The sequence below is a fragment of the Cheilinus undulatus genome, linkage group 5 (genome assembly GCF_018320785.1).
Source record: "Cheilinus undulatus linkage group 5, ASM1832078v1, whole genome shotgun sequence".
In the NCBI taxonomy this organism is placed as follows: domain Eukaryota; kingdom Metazoa; phylum Chordata; class Actinopteri; order Labriformes; family Labridae; genus Cheilinus; species Cheilinus undulatus.
In genome coordinates, this window is record NC_054869.1 from 3,892,114 (window position 1) to 3,911,916 (window position 19,803).

At 38.6% G+C, this 19,803-nt stretch overlaps 1 protein-coding gene across 1 annotated transcript in view; it reads left to right on the plus strand.

Moving 5' to 3' along the window:
* LOC121509509 (protein mono-ADP-ribosyltransferase PARP14-like) overlaps positions 1-19,803 on the plus strand; it is a 90,245-nt gene that overhangs the window by 13,791 nt on the left and 56,651 nt on the right. Inside the window, exons 2-6 of the mRNA XM_041786933.1 lie at positions 3,956-4,038; positions 5,665-5,674; positions 8,241-8,255; positions 9,666-9,740; positions 14,242-14,409. Coding sequence (XP_041642867.1) covers positions 3,956-4,038; positions 5,665-5,674; positions 8,241-8,255; positions 9,666-9,740; positions 14,242-14,409 — 351 coding nt within the window. The remainder of the gene's footprint in view (positions 1-3,955; positions 4,039-5,664; positions 5,675-8,240; positions 8,256-9,665; positions 9,741-14,241; positions 14,410-19,803) is intronic.

Genomic DNA, 19,803 nt, shown 5'->3' on the forward strand with positions numbered 1-19,803 from the left:
CATGTTTTTACATGGTGTCTGCTTCTGCATTGTCGTGTTTTTACGTGGTGTCTGCTTCTGCATTGTCGTGTTTTTACACGGTGTCTGCTTCTGCATTGTCATGTTTTTACACGGTGTCTGCTTCTGCATTGTCGTGTTTTTACATGGTGTCTGCTTCTGCATTGTCGTGTTTTTACGTGGTGTCTGCTTCTGCATTGTCGTGTTTTTACGTGGTGTCTGCTTCTGCATTGTCGTGTTTTTACGTGGTGTCTGCTTCTGCAGTGTCATGTTTTTACATGGTGTCTGCTTCTGCATTGTCGTGTTTTTACACGGTGTCTGCTTCTGCATTGTCATGTTTTTACACGGTGTCTGCTTCTGCATTGTCATGTTTTTACATGGTGTCTGCTTCTGCATTGTCATGTTTTTACGTGGTGTCTGCTTCTGCATTGTCGTGTTTTTACACGGTGTCTGCTTCTGCATTGTCATGTTTTTACGTGGTGTCTGCTTCAGCATTGTCGTGTTTTTACATGGTGTCTGCTTCAGCATTGTCGTGTTTTTACATGGTGTCTGCTTCTGCATTGTCGTGTTTTTACACGGTGTCTGCTTTAGCATTGTCATGTTTTTACACGGTGTCTGCTTCTGCATTGTCATGTTTTTACATGGTGTCTGCTTCAGCATTGTCATGTTTTTACATGGTGTCTGGGGGGTCTTACAAAGTATTAAAAGTTGAAAAAATTCATTCAGCTAAAGTTTAGGCTCTAAAAGTTTAATCAATTTTGTAGAATTCTTTATTGATATAAATGTTTGTATTTTTTATGGCAAAGAGGGTTTTTTTCTGCTTTTTATATTTTATCACACATGACGTTTTTGAAACTCCACCACATCTAACCTAAATCCTCCCCAGGTTATGAATATAAACTACTGAAATAAATACTGAAGGATATCTGGATTTTGCTTTTGTATTTACCCTGTTCACTGGGAAGTTAGTGTATAATGCTGCAGATCCTGTATTCTAAACCAATGCTGCTTTGTAATCGTTAGGAGCACAGAATGAGCACAGGATGTTTCTGAATAACAGGAGATGTCTGTATCTACTAACACTGTGCCTCCTCCACTGCTCGTTAGCTACACGTCTTGAAATCAGCACACACACTATTTTGATACATAAAGGAGTGAATATACGTGGGCTTACAGGTTGGTGCAGCCCATGACAGATGAGGGCCCTAGACCAGTATGAACTGGACCACTGAAAGACCAACCAACTGTACGGGGCGCGGCCCAAGAAGATAAATGTTCATCTCTTACGTATATTGGGGCTTACTTTACTGAGACCTCAGCGCTGAGCACATGCTTTACCTGTGACCAGAGTAAATGCTGTTGACTAGAGACCGATCCCTCTCTTGTCTTTCTTCAGAGCTTCCAACAAAACAACTTTCTTTAACAATACAACACATTTATTGTGAGCCATGGCTGATCAGCCGCAAGAATGAGGTGATCATTGACACATCAGTGCTTTAAAATCAGAGTTGGTGATTGTAACTATCCTGAAATGGGCATTTATACCTTGTATTTTTTTTTCTTGAATTAGTGCTGCACAATTAATTTAACTGCAATTGCAATGTCAGACTGTGTAATAACATAATTGCGTAAAGGACTGTCACTATTTCACTTTGTAGAAGTACCTATATTTTCAACGAAGGAAGAACCTTAATTTTGGGGAAAATAGGTTATTTTCAAGGCATTACTGTAAACTTGTTCTGTGTATTTTTATGCTACTTAAAATGTGGTTATTTTTTGAGAAATACTTCTATTCCATCATTATTCTGTGACTTTTCCTTCATAACCAATTAAGTAGATTCATGACACCATTTGTTTTATATTGTAATCACAAATTGTAGTAGAGCCCAGTTTAATTGTAATCTCACACCATTTAACTGCGCAGCAGCACTGCCTAAAACCTAATTGTAGGCTTTTAATCTTTTGGTTTTAAATGCAGTGCTTGTAAATAGACACTTTTATTTTGTGATAAAACTACTTTTAGGCCACTAAAGTAAAAAACTAAGACCTTCAGTTCAACTATCTTGTGGTATGAGGTTCTTTTTGCTTACTGTCTTTTCTCAAAAGCTCCAAAAAAAATATTTGCATACTAAAATACAAATACAGACATTTCTTTTCTTTTTGTTACATTTTCGCCGTACTATCAGCACAAATTGCAAGTAACTGTTTTTAATGTAACTGAATACAAGTTAAAGGTGAAATGGGTATAAAAATGTACAAGGAGGGTCTTAGAAAGTATTAAACCTAATGTCAGATTTCCTGTATATACCATGTTGTAGTAATGATTCATGGTTGAATGTCCACTTGCTCCCTTGTTACTGTTTTCTTTGTTGGTCTTAGTTTCCTTACTCTTTGTTTTATCCTGTCCATTTTAGGGAGCCTATTTAACATCTGGACCGGGACACTGCATTCATACCAGTCTTTTTGCTTACTCTGAAAATTAAATACACTGCATGCAACATGTAAAAAATACTTAAGTTTTTATTTGCAATACAAGTTTATTTTGAATGCTGTACACGCTGAAATTTTTGTCTGTCATATTTTTCAGAACAGGTTCAATTTTATGCGAAATTTCGTATCAGCCCAAGTCATTTAAATGGGTGATTGATGATTCAGAACAGTTCCCACTGCTTCCTCCTCGCTTGCCCCCCGCGCACTAAACCTCACTTCAAACTCCAAAGTTTGCTCATTTATTATGTGGATATCAACCATGGAAATATAACAGAGAGATGGGTGATTGATAATTCAGATCAGTGCCTGTTGCTTTATTCTCTTTTGCTCACTAACCCCCGATATGAAGGTTTAGAACGGTCTTGGCTGTGTCTTGATTTTCTGAACCATCAGTGTGCCTGAAACACTTATTTGCACAATCTGCACAAAGCCTGTGAACTTTTTTCGATGAGCTCGAAAGACAGCGTCCTTAACAGTCTGCCGAGGTTCAACAGGGAAGAGAGATGAAGCATACAGCGGAGTAAAGTGGCGGAGGCAGATAGCCTACTATTGTTTGAACTGTTACAGCTGACATTGGCTTTCCATTTCTTTCCCATGTCATGTACAAGCCTCTCCACCTGGCAGATAAACATCAGGATAACGGAAATACAAGAAGAAATTTATAGCATCAGCACCTATTAAACGGAGGGAGGTGGTGATGTCCGCGAGGTTCAGACATTGATTGTTATTAGGAAATGTTTAAACAGTATAATAATTGCTTTACATGCATTTCTTTAGCCTACATTCATGCTGCTGCTGCAACTCAGCCTACATCTCCTCCTCCTCTCTCCTCCATTGTGAGCAGCAGCAGAAATGGGTTGACACGTACCCTAGGTCACCGCTCATCACAGCCTGATTCAGCGCTGTGAATTAACGTTTTCATAACCCTTTATTCAAATAAAAATCAAGATTGCGTTAAAATAACACACAGTCACTACTTTACTGCATAACCACATCTCAAAAAATCATTAAATTCTATGTTATGTTTAGACTTTCTTCGGTAGTCTGTAAACAATGCTGAAATAAATGTGATATTAAAATGCATATGAACAGGCTACTTGTTTAAAGCTTCAGCTGCAGTAATTCTTTTTAAAGTCCACATGCTTTAAAATTAGAATCAAAGTGTTAAAATGTGCCTAATTATTAATAAAGCAGATTTAAAGACACAGAAGAGGATACACACAAAATAATTATAAACGGCCTAAAAACTGCAGAAATTGGTTCCAGAAAATAGATCAGAACGGAGGAAAATAAATGCGTGGAATTTAAATATATTTTGGGAAAAGATCTCCAGACCCCCTACCTGTGTGCATGCCCAAAATATAAATCCATTTCTATTAAAGCCTTGTGGTAGATGTGTTTATAGAAATGTTTTTTTTTTTTTCTGATGGGATATTGAGTCTAACTGAAATGTTTTTTGTGATTCCAGTGAGAGAGACAGTCCTCGCCTGTCAAAACCACCAAATCATCGTTGACGGTCAGACTGTGAAGTTGCGCCTGAGTTCTGAACCAGTGAGTACAACTGATTATTGATTATTAAAAGACAGTTTCAACCCCCAACCCTCAACCTTAGACACCAACACATTAGCATACAGTATGCTGATATGAGCAGAAAAACCCATGTTAGGGTAGGATGTGGCAAAAGGGAGAGCGGTGATTGAATTCACAGCAACAGAGAATAACCTGGAATATCACAAGCAGCACAAAACTTGAATGTGATTCAGCAACAGAGCAGCAGCTTCCAATCTCAGTCCATGCTTCACGCTACACCGTGTTCCACATTATTATGCAAATGACATTTCTCCTATTTTCCTAAATATTAATGCAAATGACAGAATATTTTTCAAGTCATCAGCCGTTAGAGCATAATTCAAATGTTTTTGAACAAACTTCGTAATGATAACTGTTTTTAAATTTAAAAAAATCAAAATGCACTGTTCCAAATTATTATGCACAACAGAGTTTTAAAACATTTTATAGGTTGTAAAGAGCTGAAAATGGTCATTTGTTGAATTTGCAGCATTAGGAGGTCATATTTACTGAAATCAAAGCTTTTTCAATCAAGAACATCTTAACAGGCCAAGTTCCATGTTAACATAGGAGCCCTTCTCTGATATCACCTTCACTATTCTTGCATCCATTGAACTTGTGAGTTTTTGGAGAGTTTCTGATTGAATTTCTTTGCAAGATGTCAGAATATCCTCCCAGAACTCAGTGTTGTAGCCAAGTCACCAAACATCGAGTCCAAGTCATGTCCCAGGTCTCTAGTGTTCAAGTCTCAGTCGAGTCCGAGTCAACAAAGAAAAATCTGAGTTGAGTCCCCTTTACCTGAGTCTGAGTCCTACACGAGTCCCCAGTACCTAAAACCTAGAGCCAAATTAAATAATTTATTATTTTTAAGACACTCCAGCTTTCCAGGTGTGCTTTATTGATGTGACTTATTAATGTATGAATTTCTTCAACTTTTTTATTTTGACAGACCAGAGAAGCTGTTTACAGCAGTTGTGCACAAACAAAACCAGACATCTACATTTATTTTATTTTTTAATAAAAACCTCAAAATGCACTGTTCCAAATTATTAAGCACAGCAAAGTTTTAAAACATTTTCTAGGTTGTAAAGAACCAAATGTAGTCATTTGTTGAATCTGCAGCATTAGGAGGTCATATTTACTTAAATCAAAGCTTTTTCAATCAAAAACATCTTAACAGGCCAAGTTCCATGTTACCATAGGAGCCCTTCTTTGATATCACCTTCACTATTCTTGCATCCATTGAACTTGTGATTTTTTGGAGAGTTTCTGCTTGAATTTCTTTGCAAGATGTCAGAATATCCTCCCAGAGCTGCTGTTTTGATGTGAACTGCCTCCCACCCTCATAGATCTTTAGCTTGAGGATGCTCCAAAGGTTCTCAGTAGGGTTGAGGTCAGGGGAGGATGGGGGCCACACCATGAGTTTGTCTCCTTTTATGCCCATAGCAGCCAATGACACAGAGGGATTCTTTGCAGCATGAAGAAAATTTTTGCTACAGATGGCACGGTTCTTCTTTTTGTACCATGGAAGAAAGTGGTCAGTCAGAAACTCTATATACTTTGCCGAGGTCATTTTCACACCTTCAGGGACCCTTAGGGGCCTACCAGCTCCCTCCCCGTGATTCCGGCCCAGAACATGACTCCGCCCCCTCCTTGCCGATATCGCAGTCTTGTTGGGACATGGTGGCCATCCACCGTTTCTGCTTGTGAGCATTGGTTAGGGGGGCTGAATAGTAGGTTTATACACGACTGCAATCCTCTGGAGGATCCTACACCTTGAGGTTGGTGGGACTCCAGAGGCACCAGCAGCTTCAAATACCTGTTTGCTGCTTTGTAATGACATTTTAGCATCTGCTTTCTTAATCCCATGAATTTGTCTGTCAGAAACCTTCCTCATTATGTCTTTATCTGCAGGAACCCATCTGTGTTCTCAATCAGACACAACTTTCTTCACAGTACAATGATCTTGCTTAAGTTTTCATGAAATATAGAATGTTTTCATTCCTTGTCCGAGGCAATACTAACCTTGCAAAGCAGATGGATATGCCCATTTCCTTGTTTTTCACTGGTGACTCCATCTTGTTAAGCTCCCATCTGAACCGTTTGGCCCGGTTAGAAAGTGACAGGACCAATCAGTGACGAGGGGCAGTACTTTCAGGCGCAGCAGAGTCGTGATGTAAACAAGCAGCAGCAAGAGCTGGTGCAGTTATGGAGGAAGAGCTTAGCGTGGATGCTGCTAAAGCGTAAGTTTTATCAGAACTTGACAACATGTCTTTGTTAAAAGAAGAACAAAGAACAGCAGTGAGTTGTTTTCTTTTCAAAAAAAAGTTGGGAACTTACATGTCTTTAGTCGCCATGTTTCGCGTTATTCCACAGAAGGCGCAGCTCGATAGCTGCTACATCACGTGTTTTGTTGCTCTTATTGGCCCGTAGAGATGTGATGGACAGAACGTTCATCCAATCACACTCCGAGTTTTTTTCAATCCTCTGCCTTTTCCCAGACCTGTCCTATTGAAGCTTTCCCAGATGGATGTGTGAAAAACATCCATCTGGCGTGTCAGGTTAAGGCATTACACTATTTGGCACTTTTCAGCAGAGATCCTTTTTCTTTCCCATATTCCTGAAACCTTTGGCCTGCTTAATAATGTGGAAAAGTGCATTTTGAGGTTTTTATTAAAAATAATAATAATAATGGTTATCATTATGAAGTTTGTTCAAAAACATTTGAATTATGATCTAACGGCTGATGACTTGAAAATACTCTGTCATTTGCATTAATATTGAGTAAAATAAGAGAAAAATGTCATTTGCACAATAATGTAGAGCGCGGTGTGTAACAGTCAGCGATCAGCCTGTGGCACTGCTCAGGTGTAATGGAAGCCCAGGTTGCTTTGATAGTGGCCTTCAGGTCATCTGCATTGTTGGGTCTGGTGTCTCTCATCTTCCTCTTGACAATACCCCATAGATTCTCTATGGGGTTCAGGTCAGAATCAAGCACAGTAACACCATGGTCATTGAACCAGCTTTTGGTACCTTTGGCAGTGTGGGCAGGTGCCAAGTCCTGCTGGAAAAAGAAATCAGCATCTCCATAAAGCTTGTCAGCAGAAGGAAGCATGAAGGTCTCTAAAATGTCCTGGTAGATGGCTGCGTTGACTGTGGACTTCAGAAAACCCAGTGGACCAACACCAGCAGATGCCATGGCAGCCCAAATCATCACGGACTGTGGAAACTTCACACTGGACTTCAAGCAATGTGGATTCTGGTCCACTCCACTCTTCCTCCAGACTCTGGGACCTTGATTTCCAAATGACACGCAAATGAACTTTCATCTGAAAAGAGGACTTTGGACCAGTGAGCAACAGTCCAGTTCTTTTTCTCCACAGCCCAGGTAAGACGCTTCTGACATTGTCTCTGGTTCAGGAGTGGATTGACACGAGGAATGCCACATTTGTATCCCCTGTCTAGGATTGGTCTGTGCGTAGTGGCTCTTGATGCGCTGACTCCAGCCTCAGTCCAGTCCTTGTGAAGCTCCCCCAAATTCTTGAACGTATTTTGCTTGACAATCCTCTCAAGGCTGTGGTTCTCCCTCATGCTGGTGCACCTTTTCCTACCACACTTTTTCCTTCCACTCAACTTTCTATGAATGTGCTTGGATACAGCACTCTGTGAACAACCAGCTTCTTTAGCAATGACCTTTGACCTTACCCTCCTTGTGGAGGATGTCAATGACTTTCTTCTGGACATCTGTCAAGTCTGCAGTCTTCCCCATGATTGTGTAGCCTACTGACCCAGACTGAGAGACCATTTAAAGGCTCAGGAAACCTTTGCAGGTGTTTGGAGTTCATTAGCTGAGGGCGTGACACCATGACTTTACAGTATTAAACTTTTCATAATATTCTAATTTTCTGAGACACTGAATTTTGGGTTTTCATTATCTGTAAGCCATAATCATCAACATTTCAAGAAATAAAGGCTTGAAATATTTCACTCTATGTGTAATGAGTCTTTGTAATAAATGGGTTTCACTTTCTGACATGAGAGACAAAAAATGTTGAACTTTTTCATGATGTTGTCATTTTTTGAGATGTACCTATATCTTTTTTTTTTTCCAGGGATCCTGCTGTAAATGTATTTCTCTATCTTTTCCTTTTTTTTTTTGTCTTTTCAGAGTACCATAAATGAAGGCAGTGACGCCCCAGGTGGGTCTGCTTTTGTTGATATTTATAGTCATGGTGTCAACCAGGGTTGGGTGTTGGCTGTTTTTTAATACAGTTAAACTTTCCCAAAAAAAAGGTCAACCAAGCATTTTCTGGTGTGCACATGCAAGCATTTCAATCAGGAAAGACTAGAAAGTGTTAGAAAATTATTTATTTTACAAATTTGAAAATCTGAAACGTCTTTGAAAAAGTCTTTGGCGAATTAGACACCATCTTGATGTCTATTTAGGGAGTAGTGAAGCAGACGGGGGGATAAGATACCGCTGGAGTCTAGACACTGGTGGTGGTAGAAGATATCTGAGGAGCTGAGTTTTCTTCTGAGAAGTGGGTCTGGGATCTGGGAATTCCTTGATTGGGTAGCGTGGTGGTGACTATAGTGCAGAGGAAAGCATGAATGAGTGACAATTTATAATGAAGATGAGGAATAGAAAATAGTCTTCCTGCTTGAACTTACGCATAAGCTTCATTGTGATCAGAGCATGCACCACTACTCAAGCTTCATTCAATCCTTTCACAAAATTCTCGAGTCTAAAACCAATTAGGACGTTTCCTACATGGGCGCTGTAAGAGATTTATAGTTGAAGGCTGTTTTCATACTTCACAGATAAACTGAGCAACATCAGGACAGAGGATCAAATGAAGCTTTGTCTGTTTTCTCTGCATAATCTCTGCATGATAAGCATGTTAAACATGGCCCCATTCCTACTTTTTTGAGATGTGTTACTGCCATCAAATTCAAAATGAGCTGATATTTTCATGAAATGGTAAAATGTCTCAATTTAAACATCTGATAAGTTGTTTATGTTCTATTGTGAATCAATTATGGGTTTATCAGTTTTGAAAATCAAGACATTATGTTTGTTTTTTGTTTTTTTTACATTTTACACAGTGTCTAAACTTTTTTGGAACTTGGGCTGTAATTAAAATATTGGGAAACCATTGAAGTCACCTACTATCCCAGTGGAATAGGGTAATATGTCCATTAGGGGCATGCATCATTTCTTTTCAGGCACATATTCATGAACTTCTGCGTTCCACTTTTGGGTCTCGACCCACCAGCTGAGAACCACGGCTCTAGTTTGTATTAGAGGCTGCAGTGTTTGTGATTGATCAACATCACCAAACTTCATTTTAAGTTTAATGCATACTGTTACCATCTGATGTTGATATTTGGATTAATGTTTTTGTGGGCATATCTGTGGTAAAATGTAAATTAAGTTTACGTATTTCTATTTCCCACATATTGAATAGAATTGGGATGTGGTTTGGAATAAGAACAGTGTTGTTTTCACTGAATACTAATGGTTTTTTTCTCTTCTATCAATAACTTCATATGTATGTTGATGTTTTGTGTGCCCTGTAAACTAAACCAAAAGTTTTGTGTTGAGTTAGACACATCAAAGGAGTTAAAGACACCAGAGCCAGAAGCTGAGCCTGAAGTTGGAGCTTCTGCAAAGGAAAAAGACGGTAAAACATGTTTGAATATGTAGAAAACATGGGAAAAAATCCAGAAGTTTGATGCAAATGCCCTCTAGATTTCATATTTCCTGACTCATACACTTCTTAAAGCAGACTAAACTCTCACTAGAGAAATTGCATTTCCTTGCAGCAAATGCATTGAAATGCTGAGGCTGAATGCAGAAAATGTGAAATAAAATTGCTTAAAGCAGTGAAACAAAGCAGAAAATAACAAGATATGATTAATGAGTGAAACCGTTAAACTTGTGGAGAGTCTAAAATTACAAAGAGCAAAATCAGTAGCAGATGTCTAAAATATGTTAGCAGAGCTGTATTACTATGAAAAATAAAATAAAAGTTTGAGAGAAGTGAAATGTGGAATGACTCACAACTGTATGAACTGTATGAAGGTGAGTGTGTGTGTTTATAATGTGAAGATGATAGCTTTAAAATTGCTTAATTAAAGCCACGTGTGTTATAGTTATGGAGAATGTTAAAGCATGTCTTTGTTGATGTATGTGTATGTAGGACTGCTAGGTTGCTATGGTAACGAATGCCTCTATGACATCACAGCTGAGATCAAAGAAAATTAGATGCACCTGTTAGTTTCAGTTTAAGTGTGCTCAGAAAACAATGTTGAGAGGTCAGAACATGCACTCAAACGTCAATTTACGATGTACTTGTAACACCTAGCTGAAAACCAAAGGTATCGTGAGAATCAGCAGAAGCTGACGAACGTGGTGATATGTTTTTTATGTCTGGGAAGTAAAAATCATGCTACAAGAGTAGAATAAAAAAGGGCTTCTTTCTGACTCGGATGAGCAGAGTGTCAAAATCTGTAACATTGCAGCAGATGGAGCGAGATCTCCCCGTACTTGGGACAGTTGGTCCTCTCATGCATAAACTGTGCATGATATGGCTTTGGTTCTTGGTTTGACAGTAGCAGGACAAGATTTCCTCTGTTTTGATGTCTTTTTTATGTCTGTGGAGTGAAGTTTGAGGATTTTATAGATGTTTGTTCGGAGATGTCCTCTGTCTGACCAGCAGGCTGCTCCACTCTGACTGATGGTGTCATGCAATCTAAAGTCTGACTTTTTTGTGTAAAACCCCAAAAGTTTGTGTTGCTTAAACTGTGAAATCTCAAAAACTGTAGAAGATAGCTAAAAGCTGAATACACGTTAAATTGCTGAAGAGTTTGTCTACGTTTTAAAGCAAAAAATGAAGTCTGTAAGTAGAAATATGCAGAATCTGTTGAATCTCAAAGTTGAAGCAGTTTTAGGTAGAACTGCAGAAATCTTCCATTCATTTTAAATGGGCCAAAAACTGTGGAAAATGTGAAATTTTGTAAAAAGTAAAAAGCTTAGAAATGTGAAAAATACAAGCACACTTCTCCTAAACATGCTGAACATGATAAAAGTTGAACTGTAAAAATTGGACAAACTGTGGAGACTGTGAAAAGTGCCAAAAAACGTACGGAAGAAGAAGAAGAAGAAGAAGAAGAAGAAGAAGAATGCCTCAGCATTTCAACATAATCAGTGGCTGTGTCTGAAACCATTCACTCTTTCCCTACTCCCTATCCACCATATAGTGAGCAGCATATAGTGGACTATATAGTGGACTCAGCTGCAAAACATAAAAATTATTTCGGACACTACTCTGGCTGCGGGCGAAGACGTCATCGCCGTCTCACAATTTAAACGTTTAGCAGGGAAAAAGTTACTCCGATTTGAATCCTTAATATTATCTTACAGATTTGGCAAAACCAATAAACAAAAAAGCATTTTAAAAAGTTTTTAGATATGTTCCTGTGCTCCTCATGTTCGTCCGTCATGCTTGAGAGCAGCGACTGTGATGCATTATGGTAAATACTGCTGAGCTAGTGACCATCGGTTGTTCACTACTTTTCACAATGCACTGTGGGATAGAATGAGTGCGCTATATAGTGAATAACAATGCTCACTCAGAATTCGGACACCACTACAAAATGGCGTATTCACTATATAGTGCACTATATAGTGAATAGGGAGTGATTTTGGACACAGCCAGTGTCTTAGGTAGTCTTATTTACTGTTGTTCTGTTCTGAATCTATCGTTAAAAGAATCTCAGTTTTATCTTTAATTTAAGTTTTAAAATTTAGAAAAAAGAGGCATTTAAAACATATATCTAACCCCTCTTTATGTACAAGGTTTAAAGAATATCTTAGCTGGAAATAATGAGTCTGAGAAAGTGAAAATGTTTGTTGTCTATTTCCTCTCAGAGTCCGTTGAGAGCGTCTCTGTGGTTCTGGATAACGTTGGAGCTAACATGCCCAGAGATCTGCTGCTCATGCTGGTGGAGAACATCTCTGGTTTGGACGACAGCTCCTACAGTCTGGAGATCATCTATGAGAGCAACAGAGCTGTGGTCACCTTCAGCAGCCCTGCAGGTAAGAGAAAAACATGAGACTGAAATGATTTACTCATCCAAAAACCTACAGCAAAGAGCTGCGGCTCCAAAACAGCCACATCAACACGAGAAGACAAAAGATAGTAAGAGAAACCAACCAACTTTTATGAGATTTTACGGACCGTTGAGTGGTCCTTGTGTAGCTGCAGGTGTATGAAACTCAGTTTATTGGTCACCAGATGAACCTTGAAGGATTAACTCTTGAAGGCTCATCCATCCATCCATCCATTGATTGATTAAGCATCCTTCTTCCAATCTGTCTATTCACCCATTTTTTCATCTATCCAAACATCCATCTTTACATCATTTTTTTCTGTCCAGCCTTCCATTTATTTATCCATCTTTCTATCTGTTCCTCTGTCCATCTGTCCATCCATGCATCCATCAAACCATCCATCCATCCATCCATCCATCCTCTTCCACTATTTGGACTGTTGCACTGGCAGCAGGCTAAGCAAGTCAGCTTTGCCGTCCAGCTCAGCTCCTTCTAACCACAATGGATCTGTAGTGCTGTACTAGTCTTTCTATCAATGACACGCTCTCTTAGAGAGTCAGTCTATGCTACCAGGGATCAGCAAACCTAAAGGCTGCTGCCTTGACCTGCTGCATGGTACACACTTATAAATAAACTTGTTCCCTTTTGTAGATGTGGAGAAGTTCCTCTCTGTGAGTCCGACCAACAAGATGATGCAAAAATACAAACTGACTGCCAGACGGCTGGAGGTGAGAAAGAGTGTTCAAATGGAGAAACAGCCTGCTACAGTAATTGAAGGTAAAAAACCCTTAAATTACTGTATGTTTCTAATGACGGCTCTACTTTGTATTAGAAGCTGCAGTGTTTGTTGTTGATCGACATTCACCACACTTTATTTAAGTTTAATGCAAACTGTCTCCATCTGATATTGATATTTGGATAAATGTTTTTGTGGGCACATCTGTGGTAAAATATAGATTAAGTTTCCTTTTTTGCCATTTCTTGCATATTGAATAGAATTGTGATGTGGTTTGGGATGAGAGAAGTGTTTTTTCACTGAATACTAATGATTTTTTCTCTTTTATATATCACTAACTTGATTTGTACAATGCTTAACAAATGTATTAGACCACCTGTCCTGTTTGTCTCAGAGACCATCCAGCATCATGAAGTGCTTTAATGCGGACTCTTTCATTTTCAGTGAGCTCTCCACTTTTTACCATTTTGAACAGGAATGAGGGATTTCAAACTGAATTCACCTTTTTATACCCAAATTTGAGCCGGCTCACTGGGCTTCTCTGAGAAGTCAGAAATTAATCAAGCATAACATTCAACCACTAAAACTCATTTTTCTCTTCAGGAATGCAAATAAATAACTATAATTTGACATATTAATCAAGAATTAATAATGTGCTTTACTATTTTTTTCATTTTTTTTGTAAATCAGTAAATTTGAAAATTCATGGATAACAATAATAATTATATTTTAGCATTAAAAATATTATTTTGGTTAAAGAGCTTCTACATATTGGTGTACAAACCATTGAAGGAACAAAAAAATGATTTTGGTAATTACCAATGCTGTTAATTTAGGGCAGCTGTGGCATAAACCTTACTTTGGGTGGTGGTCTAATAAATTTGTTAAGCACTGTAATGTTGATGTTTTGTGTGTTCTGTAAACTAAACCAAAATGATTGTCGAAGGAGTCAAAGACACCAGAGCCAGAAGCTGAGCCTGAAGCTGGAGCCTCTGTGGAGGAATCAGAGAAAAAAGACACCTTTGAATATGTATGAAACATGGGGAAAATCCAAATGTCTGATCCAAGTGCCATTAAGATTTCAGATGTCCTGACTGATACCCTCCTAACAGCAAACTAAACTCTAATCGGTGTCTTTAAGGTTCCATACAAGTAGTCTTAGTTACGGTTGTTCTGTTATGAATCTGTCATTAAAAGAATTGAAAAATATAGGAGAAAAAGAGGCATTTAAAACATAAATCTAAGCTCTCATTCTGCACAAGGTTAAAAAATATCTTAGATGGAAATAATGAGTCTGAGAAAGTGAAAATGTTTGTTGTCTATTTCCTCTCAGAGTCCGTTGAGAGCGTCTCTGTGGTTCTGGATAACGTTGGAGCTAACATGCCCAGAGATCTGCTGCTCATGCTGGTGGAGAACATCTCTGGTTTGGACGACAGCTCCTACAGTCTGGAGATCATCTATGAGAGCAACAGAGCTGTGGTCACCTTTAATAGTCCTGCAGGTAAGAGAAAAACATGAGGCTGAAATGATTTACTCATCCAAAAACCTACAGCAAAGAGCTGCAGCTCCAAAACAGCCACATCAACACAAGAAGACAAAAGATAGTAAGAGAAACCAACCAACTTTTATGAGATTTTACGGACCGTTGAGTAGTCCTTGTGTAGCTGCAGGTGTATGAAACTCAGTTTATTGGTCACCAGATGAACCTTGAAAGATTAACTCTTGAAGGCTCATCCATCCATCCATCCATTGATTGATTAAGCATCCTTCTTCCAATCTATTTATTCACCCATTTTTTCATCTATCCAAACATCCATCTTTACATCATTTTTTTCTGTCCAGCCTTCCATTTATTTATCCATCTTTCTATCTGTCCATCTGTCCATCCATGCATCCATCAAACCATCCATCCATCCATCCATCCATCCTCTTCCACTATTTGGACTGTTGCACTGGCAGCAGGCTAAGCAAGTCAGCTTTGCCGTCCAGCTCAGCTCCTTCTAACCACAATGGATCTGTAGTGCTGTACTAGTCTTTCTATCAATGACACGCTCTCTTAGAGAGTCAGTCTATGCTACCAGGGATCAGCAAACCTAAAGGCTGCTGCCTTGACCTGCTGCATGGTACACACTTATAAATAAACTTGTTCCCTTTTGTAGATGTGGAGAAGTTCCTCTCTGTGAGTCCGACCAACAAGATGATGCAAAAATACAAACTGACTGCCAGACGGCTGGAGGTGAGAAAGAGTGTTCAAATGGAGAAACAGCCTGCTACAGTAATTGAAGGTAAAAAACCCTTAAATTACTGTATGTTTCTAATGACGGCTCTACTTTGTATTAGAAGCTGCAGTGTTTGTTGTTGATCGACATTCACCACACTTTATTTAAGTTTAATGCAAACTGTCTCCATCTGATATTGATATTTGGATAAATGTTTTTGTGGGCACATCTGTGGTAAAATATAGATTAAGTTTCCTTTTTTCCATTTCTTGCATATTGAATAGAATTGTGATGTGGTTTGGGATGAGAGAAGTGTTTTTTCACTGAATACTAATGATTTTTTCTCTTTTATATATCACTAACTTGATTTGTACAATGCTTAACAAATTTATTAGACCACCTGTCCTGTTTGTCTCAGAGACCATCCAGCATCATGAAGTGCTTTAATGCAGACTCTTTCATTTTCAGTGAGCTCTCCACTTTTTACCATTTTGAACAGGAATGAGGGATTTCAAACTGAATTCACCTTTTTATACCCAAATTTGAGCCGGCTCACTGGGCTTCTCTGAGAAGTCAGAAATTAATCAAGCATAACATTCAACCACTAAAACTCATTTTTCTCTTCAGGAATGCAAATAAATAACTATAATTTGACATATTAATCAAGAATTAATAATGTGCTTTACTATTTTTTTCATTTTTTTTGTAAATCAGTAAATTTGAAAATTCATGGATAACAATAATAATTATATTTTAGCATTAAAAATATTATTTTGGTTAAAGAGCTTCTACATATTGGTGTACAAACCATTGCAGGAACAAAAAAATGATTTTGGTAATTACCAATGCTGTTAATTTAGGGCAGCTGTGGCATAAACCTTACTTTGGGTGGTGGTCTAATAAATTTGTTAAGCACTGTAATGTTGATGTTTTGTGTGTTCTGTAAACTAAACCAAAATGATTGTCGAAGGAGTCAAAGACACCAGAGCCAGAAGCTGAGCCTGAAGCTGGAGCCTCTGTGGAGGAATCAGAGAAAAAAGACACCTTTGAATATGTATGAAACATGGGGAAAATCCAAATGTCTGATCCAAGTGCCATTAAGATTTCAGATGTCCTGACTGATACCCTCCTAACAGCAAACTAAACTCTAATCGGTGTCTTTAAGGTTCCATACAAGTAGTCTTAGTTACGGTTGTTCTGTTATGAATCTGTCATTAAAAGAATTGAAAAATATAGGAGAAAAAGAGGCATTTAAAACATAAATCTAACCCCTCTTTCCCCTCTTTATGTACAAGGTTTAAAGAATATCTTAGCTGGAAATAATGAGTCTGAGAAAGTGAAAATGTTTGTTGTCTATTTCCTCTCAGAGTCCGTTGAGAGCGTCTCTGTGGTTCTGGATAACGTTGGAGCTAACATGCCCAGAGATCTGCTGCTCATGCTGGTGGAGAACATCTCTGGTTTGGACGACAGCTCCTACAGTCTGGAGATCATCTATGAGAGCAACAGAGCTGTGGTCACCTTTAATAGTCCTGCAGGTAAGAGAAAAACATGAGGCTGAAATGATTTACTCATCCAAAAACCTACAGCAAAGAGCTGCAGCTCCAAAACAGCCACATCAACACAAGAAGACAAAAGATAGTAAGAGAAACCAACCAACTTTTATGAGATTTTACGGACCGTTGAGTAGTCCTTGTGTAGCTGCAGGTGTATGAAACTCAGTTTATTGGTCACCAGATGAACCTTGAAAGATTAACTCTTGAAGGCTCATCCATCCATCCATCCATTGATTGATTAAGCATCCTTCTTCCAATCTATTTATTCACCCATTTTTTCATCTATCCAAACATCCATCTTTACATCATTTTTTTCTGTCCAGCCTTCCATTTATTTATCCATCTTTCTATCTGTTCCTCTGTCCATCTGTCCATCCATGCATCCATCAAACCATCCATCCATCCATCCATCCATCCTCTTCCACTATTTGGACTGTTGCACTGGCAGCAGGCTAAGCAAGTCAGCTTTGCCGTCCAGCTCAGCTCCTTCTAACCACAATGGATCTGTAGTGCTGTACTAGTCTTTCTATCAATGACACGCTCTCTTAGAGAGTCAGTCTATGCTACCAGGGATCAGCAAACCTAAAGGCTGCTGCCTTGACCTGCTGCATGGTACACACTTATAAATAAACTTGTTCCCTTTTGTAGATGTGGAGAAGTTCCTCTCTGTGAGTCCGACCAACAAGATGATGCAAAAATACAAACTGACTGCCAGACGGCTGGAGGTGAGAAAGAGTGTTCAAATGGAGAAACAGCCTGCTACAGTAATTGAAGGTAAAAAACCCTTAAATTACTGTATGTTTCTAATGACGGCTCTACTTTGTATTAGAAGCTGCAGTGTTTGTTGTTGATCGACATTCACCACACTTTATTTAAGTTTAATGCAAACTGTCTCCATCTGATATTGATATTTGGATAAATGTTTTTGTGGGCACATCTGTGGTAAAATATAGATTAAGTTTCCTTTTTTCCATTTCTTGCATATTGAATAGAGTTGTGATGTGGTTTGGGATGAGAGAAGTGTTTTTTCACTGAATACTAATGATTTTTTCTCTTTTATATATCACTAACTTGATTTGTACAATGCTCAACAAATGTATTAGACCACCTGTCCTGTTTGTCTCAGAGACCATCCAGCATCATGAAGTGCTTTAATGCGGACTCTTTCATTTTCAGTGAGCTCTCCACTTTTTACCATTTTGAACAGGAATGAGGGATTTCAAACTGAATTCACCTTTTTATACCCAAATTTGAGCCGGCTCACTGGGCTTCTCTGAGAAGTCAGAAATTAATCAAGCATAACATTCAACCACTAAAACTCATTTTTCTCTTCAGGAATGCAAATAAATAACTATAATTTGACATATTAATCAAGAATTAATAATGTGCTTTACTATTTTTTTCATTTTTTTTGTAAATCAGTAAATTTGAAAATTCATGGATAACAATAATAATTATATTTTAGCATTAAAAATATTATTTTGGTTAAAGAGCTTCTACATATTGGTGTACAAACCATTGAAGGAACAAAAAAATGATTTTGGTAATTACCAATGCTGTTAATTTAGGGCAGCTGTGGCATAAACCTTACTTTGGGTGGTGGTCTAATAAATTTGTTAAGCACTGTAATGTTGATGTTTTGTGTGTTCTGTAAACTAAACCAAAATGATTGTCGAAGGAGTCAAAGACACCAGAGCCAGAAGCTGAGCCTGAAGCTGGAGCCTCTGTGGAGGAATCAGAGAAAAAAGACACCTTTGAATATGTATGAAACATGGGGAAAATCCAAATGTCTGATCCAAGTGCCATTAAGATTTCAGATGTCCTGACTGATACCCTCCTAACAGCAAACTAAACTCTAATCGGTGTCTTTAAGGTTCCATACAAGTAGTCTTAGTTACGGTTGTTCTGTTATGAATCTGTCATTAAAAGAATTGAAAAATATAGGAGAAAAAGAGGCATTTAAAACATAAATCTAAGCTCTCATTCTGCACAAGGTTAAAAAATATCTTAGATGGAAATAATGAGTCTGAGAAAGTGAAAATGTTTGTTGTCTATTTCCTCTCAGAGTCCGTTGAGAGCGTCTCTGTGGTTCTGGATAACGTTGGAGCTAACATGCCCAGAGATCTGCTGCTCATGCTGGTGGAGAACATCTCTGGTTTGGACGACAGCTCCTACAGTCTGGAGATCATCTATGAGAGCAACAGAGCTGTGGTCACCTTTAATAGTCCTGCAGGTAAGAGAAAAACATGAGACTGAAATGCAGGGTGCGAATTGTTGAAAAAGCAGAGGGGGGATATTTAAAAACAAAACAAAACACATGTTGCAACTGCCATTAATCTATTGCCAAGCATACACTGCAAGCCTTCAAGCCTTTTCTCTCCTAGTTTTTGGGTTTGCAGTGTGTTGTTTGTGAGGGTACAGCTGCCGACAAGTCTGTCAGCGACTCATTGTGCTTACAAGAGGCAGACTGTATCAAGCGGGGAGAGCTTTAATAAGTTACTATATATAATTTCACAAGCAAAATATGCCCATGCCACTGCGCTGCAATGCGCCAGCAATGCGTATACATACCCATGGCCCAGCATTCAGTCCTAGCAGAGGCAGAGATAAAACATACCCCCCCAACGGAGATGAAAATTTATCATCAGAGGGGGGTATCAGAACCAGAAGGGGGAAGTCCCCCCCATCCCCCCTAGCAAACTGCTGAAATGATTAATCATCCAAAAAACTACAGTAAAGAGCTGCAGGTCTAAAACAGACACATTAGAAGACAAAAACAGAGTAAGAGAAATCAACATCTTTTATGAGATTTTACAGACCGTGAAATAGTCATGGTGTAGCTGCAGGAGTCTGAAACTCAGGTAGTGGTCACCAGATGAACCTTAAAAGAGTAATTCTTTAAAGCTCATCCAACCATGCATTGTTCGATTGATCCAGTCATCCATCAGTCCATTCATCCATTCATCCCTCCATCTTCCAATCCACCGAGCCATCCATTTGTTTATCCATCTGTCTATCCATCCATCTTCCAATCATCACCCTCCATCTTTCCATCCATCCATCCATCCGTCCATCCATTCTTTCTTTCTCTTCCATTATTTGGCATGGTTGCACTGGCAGTAG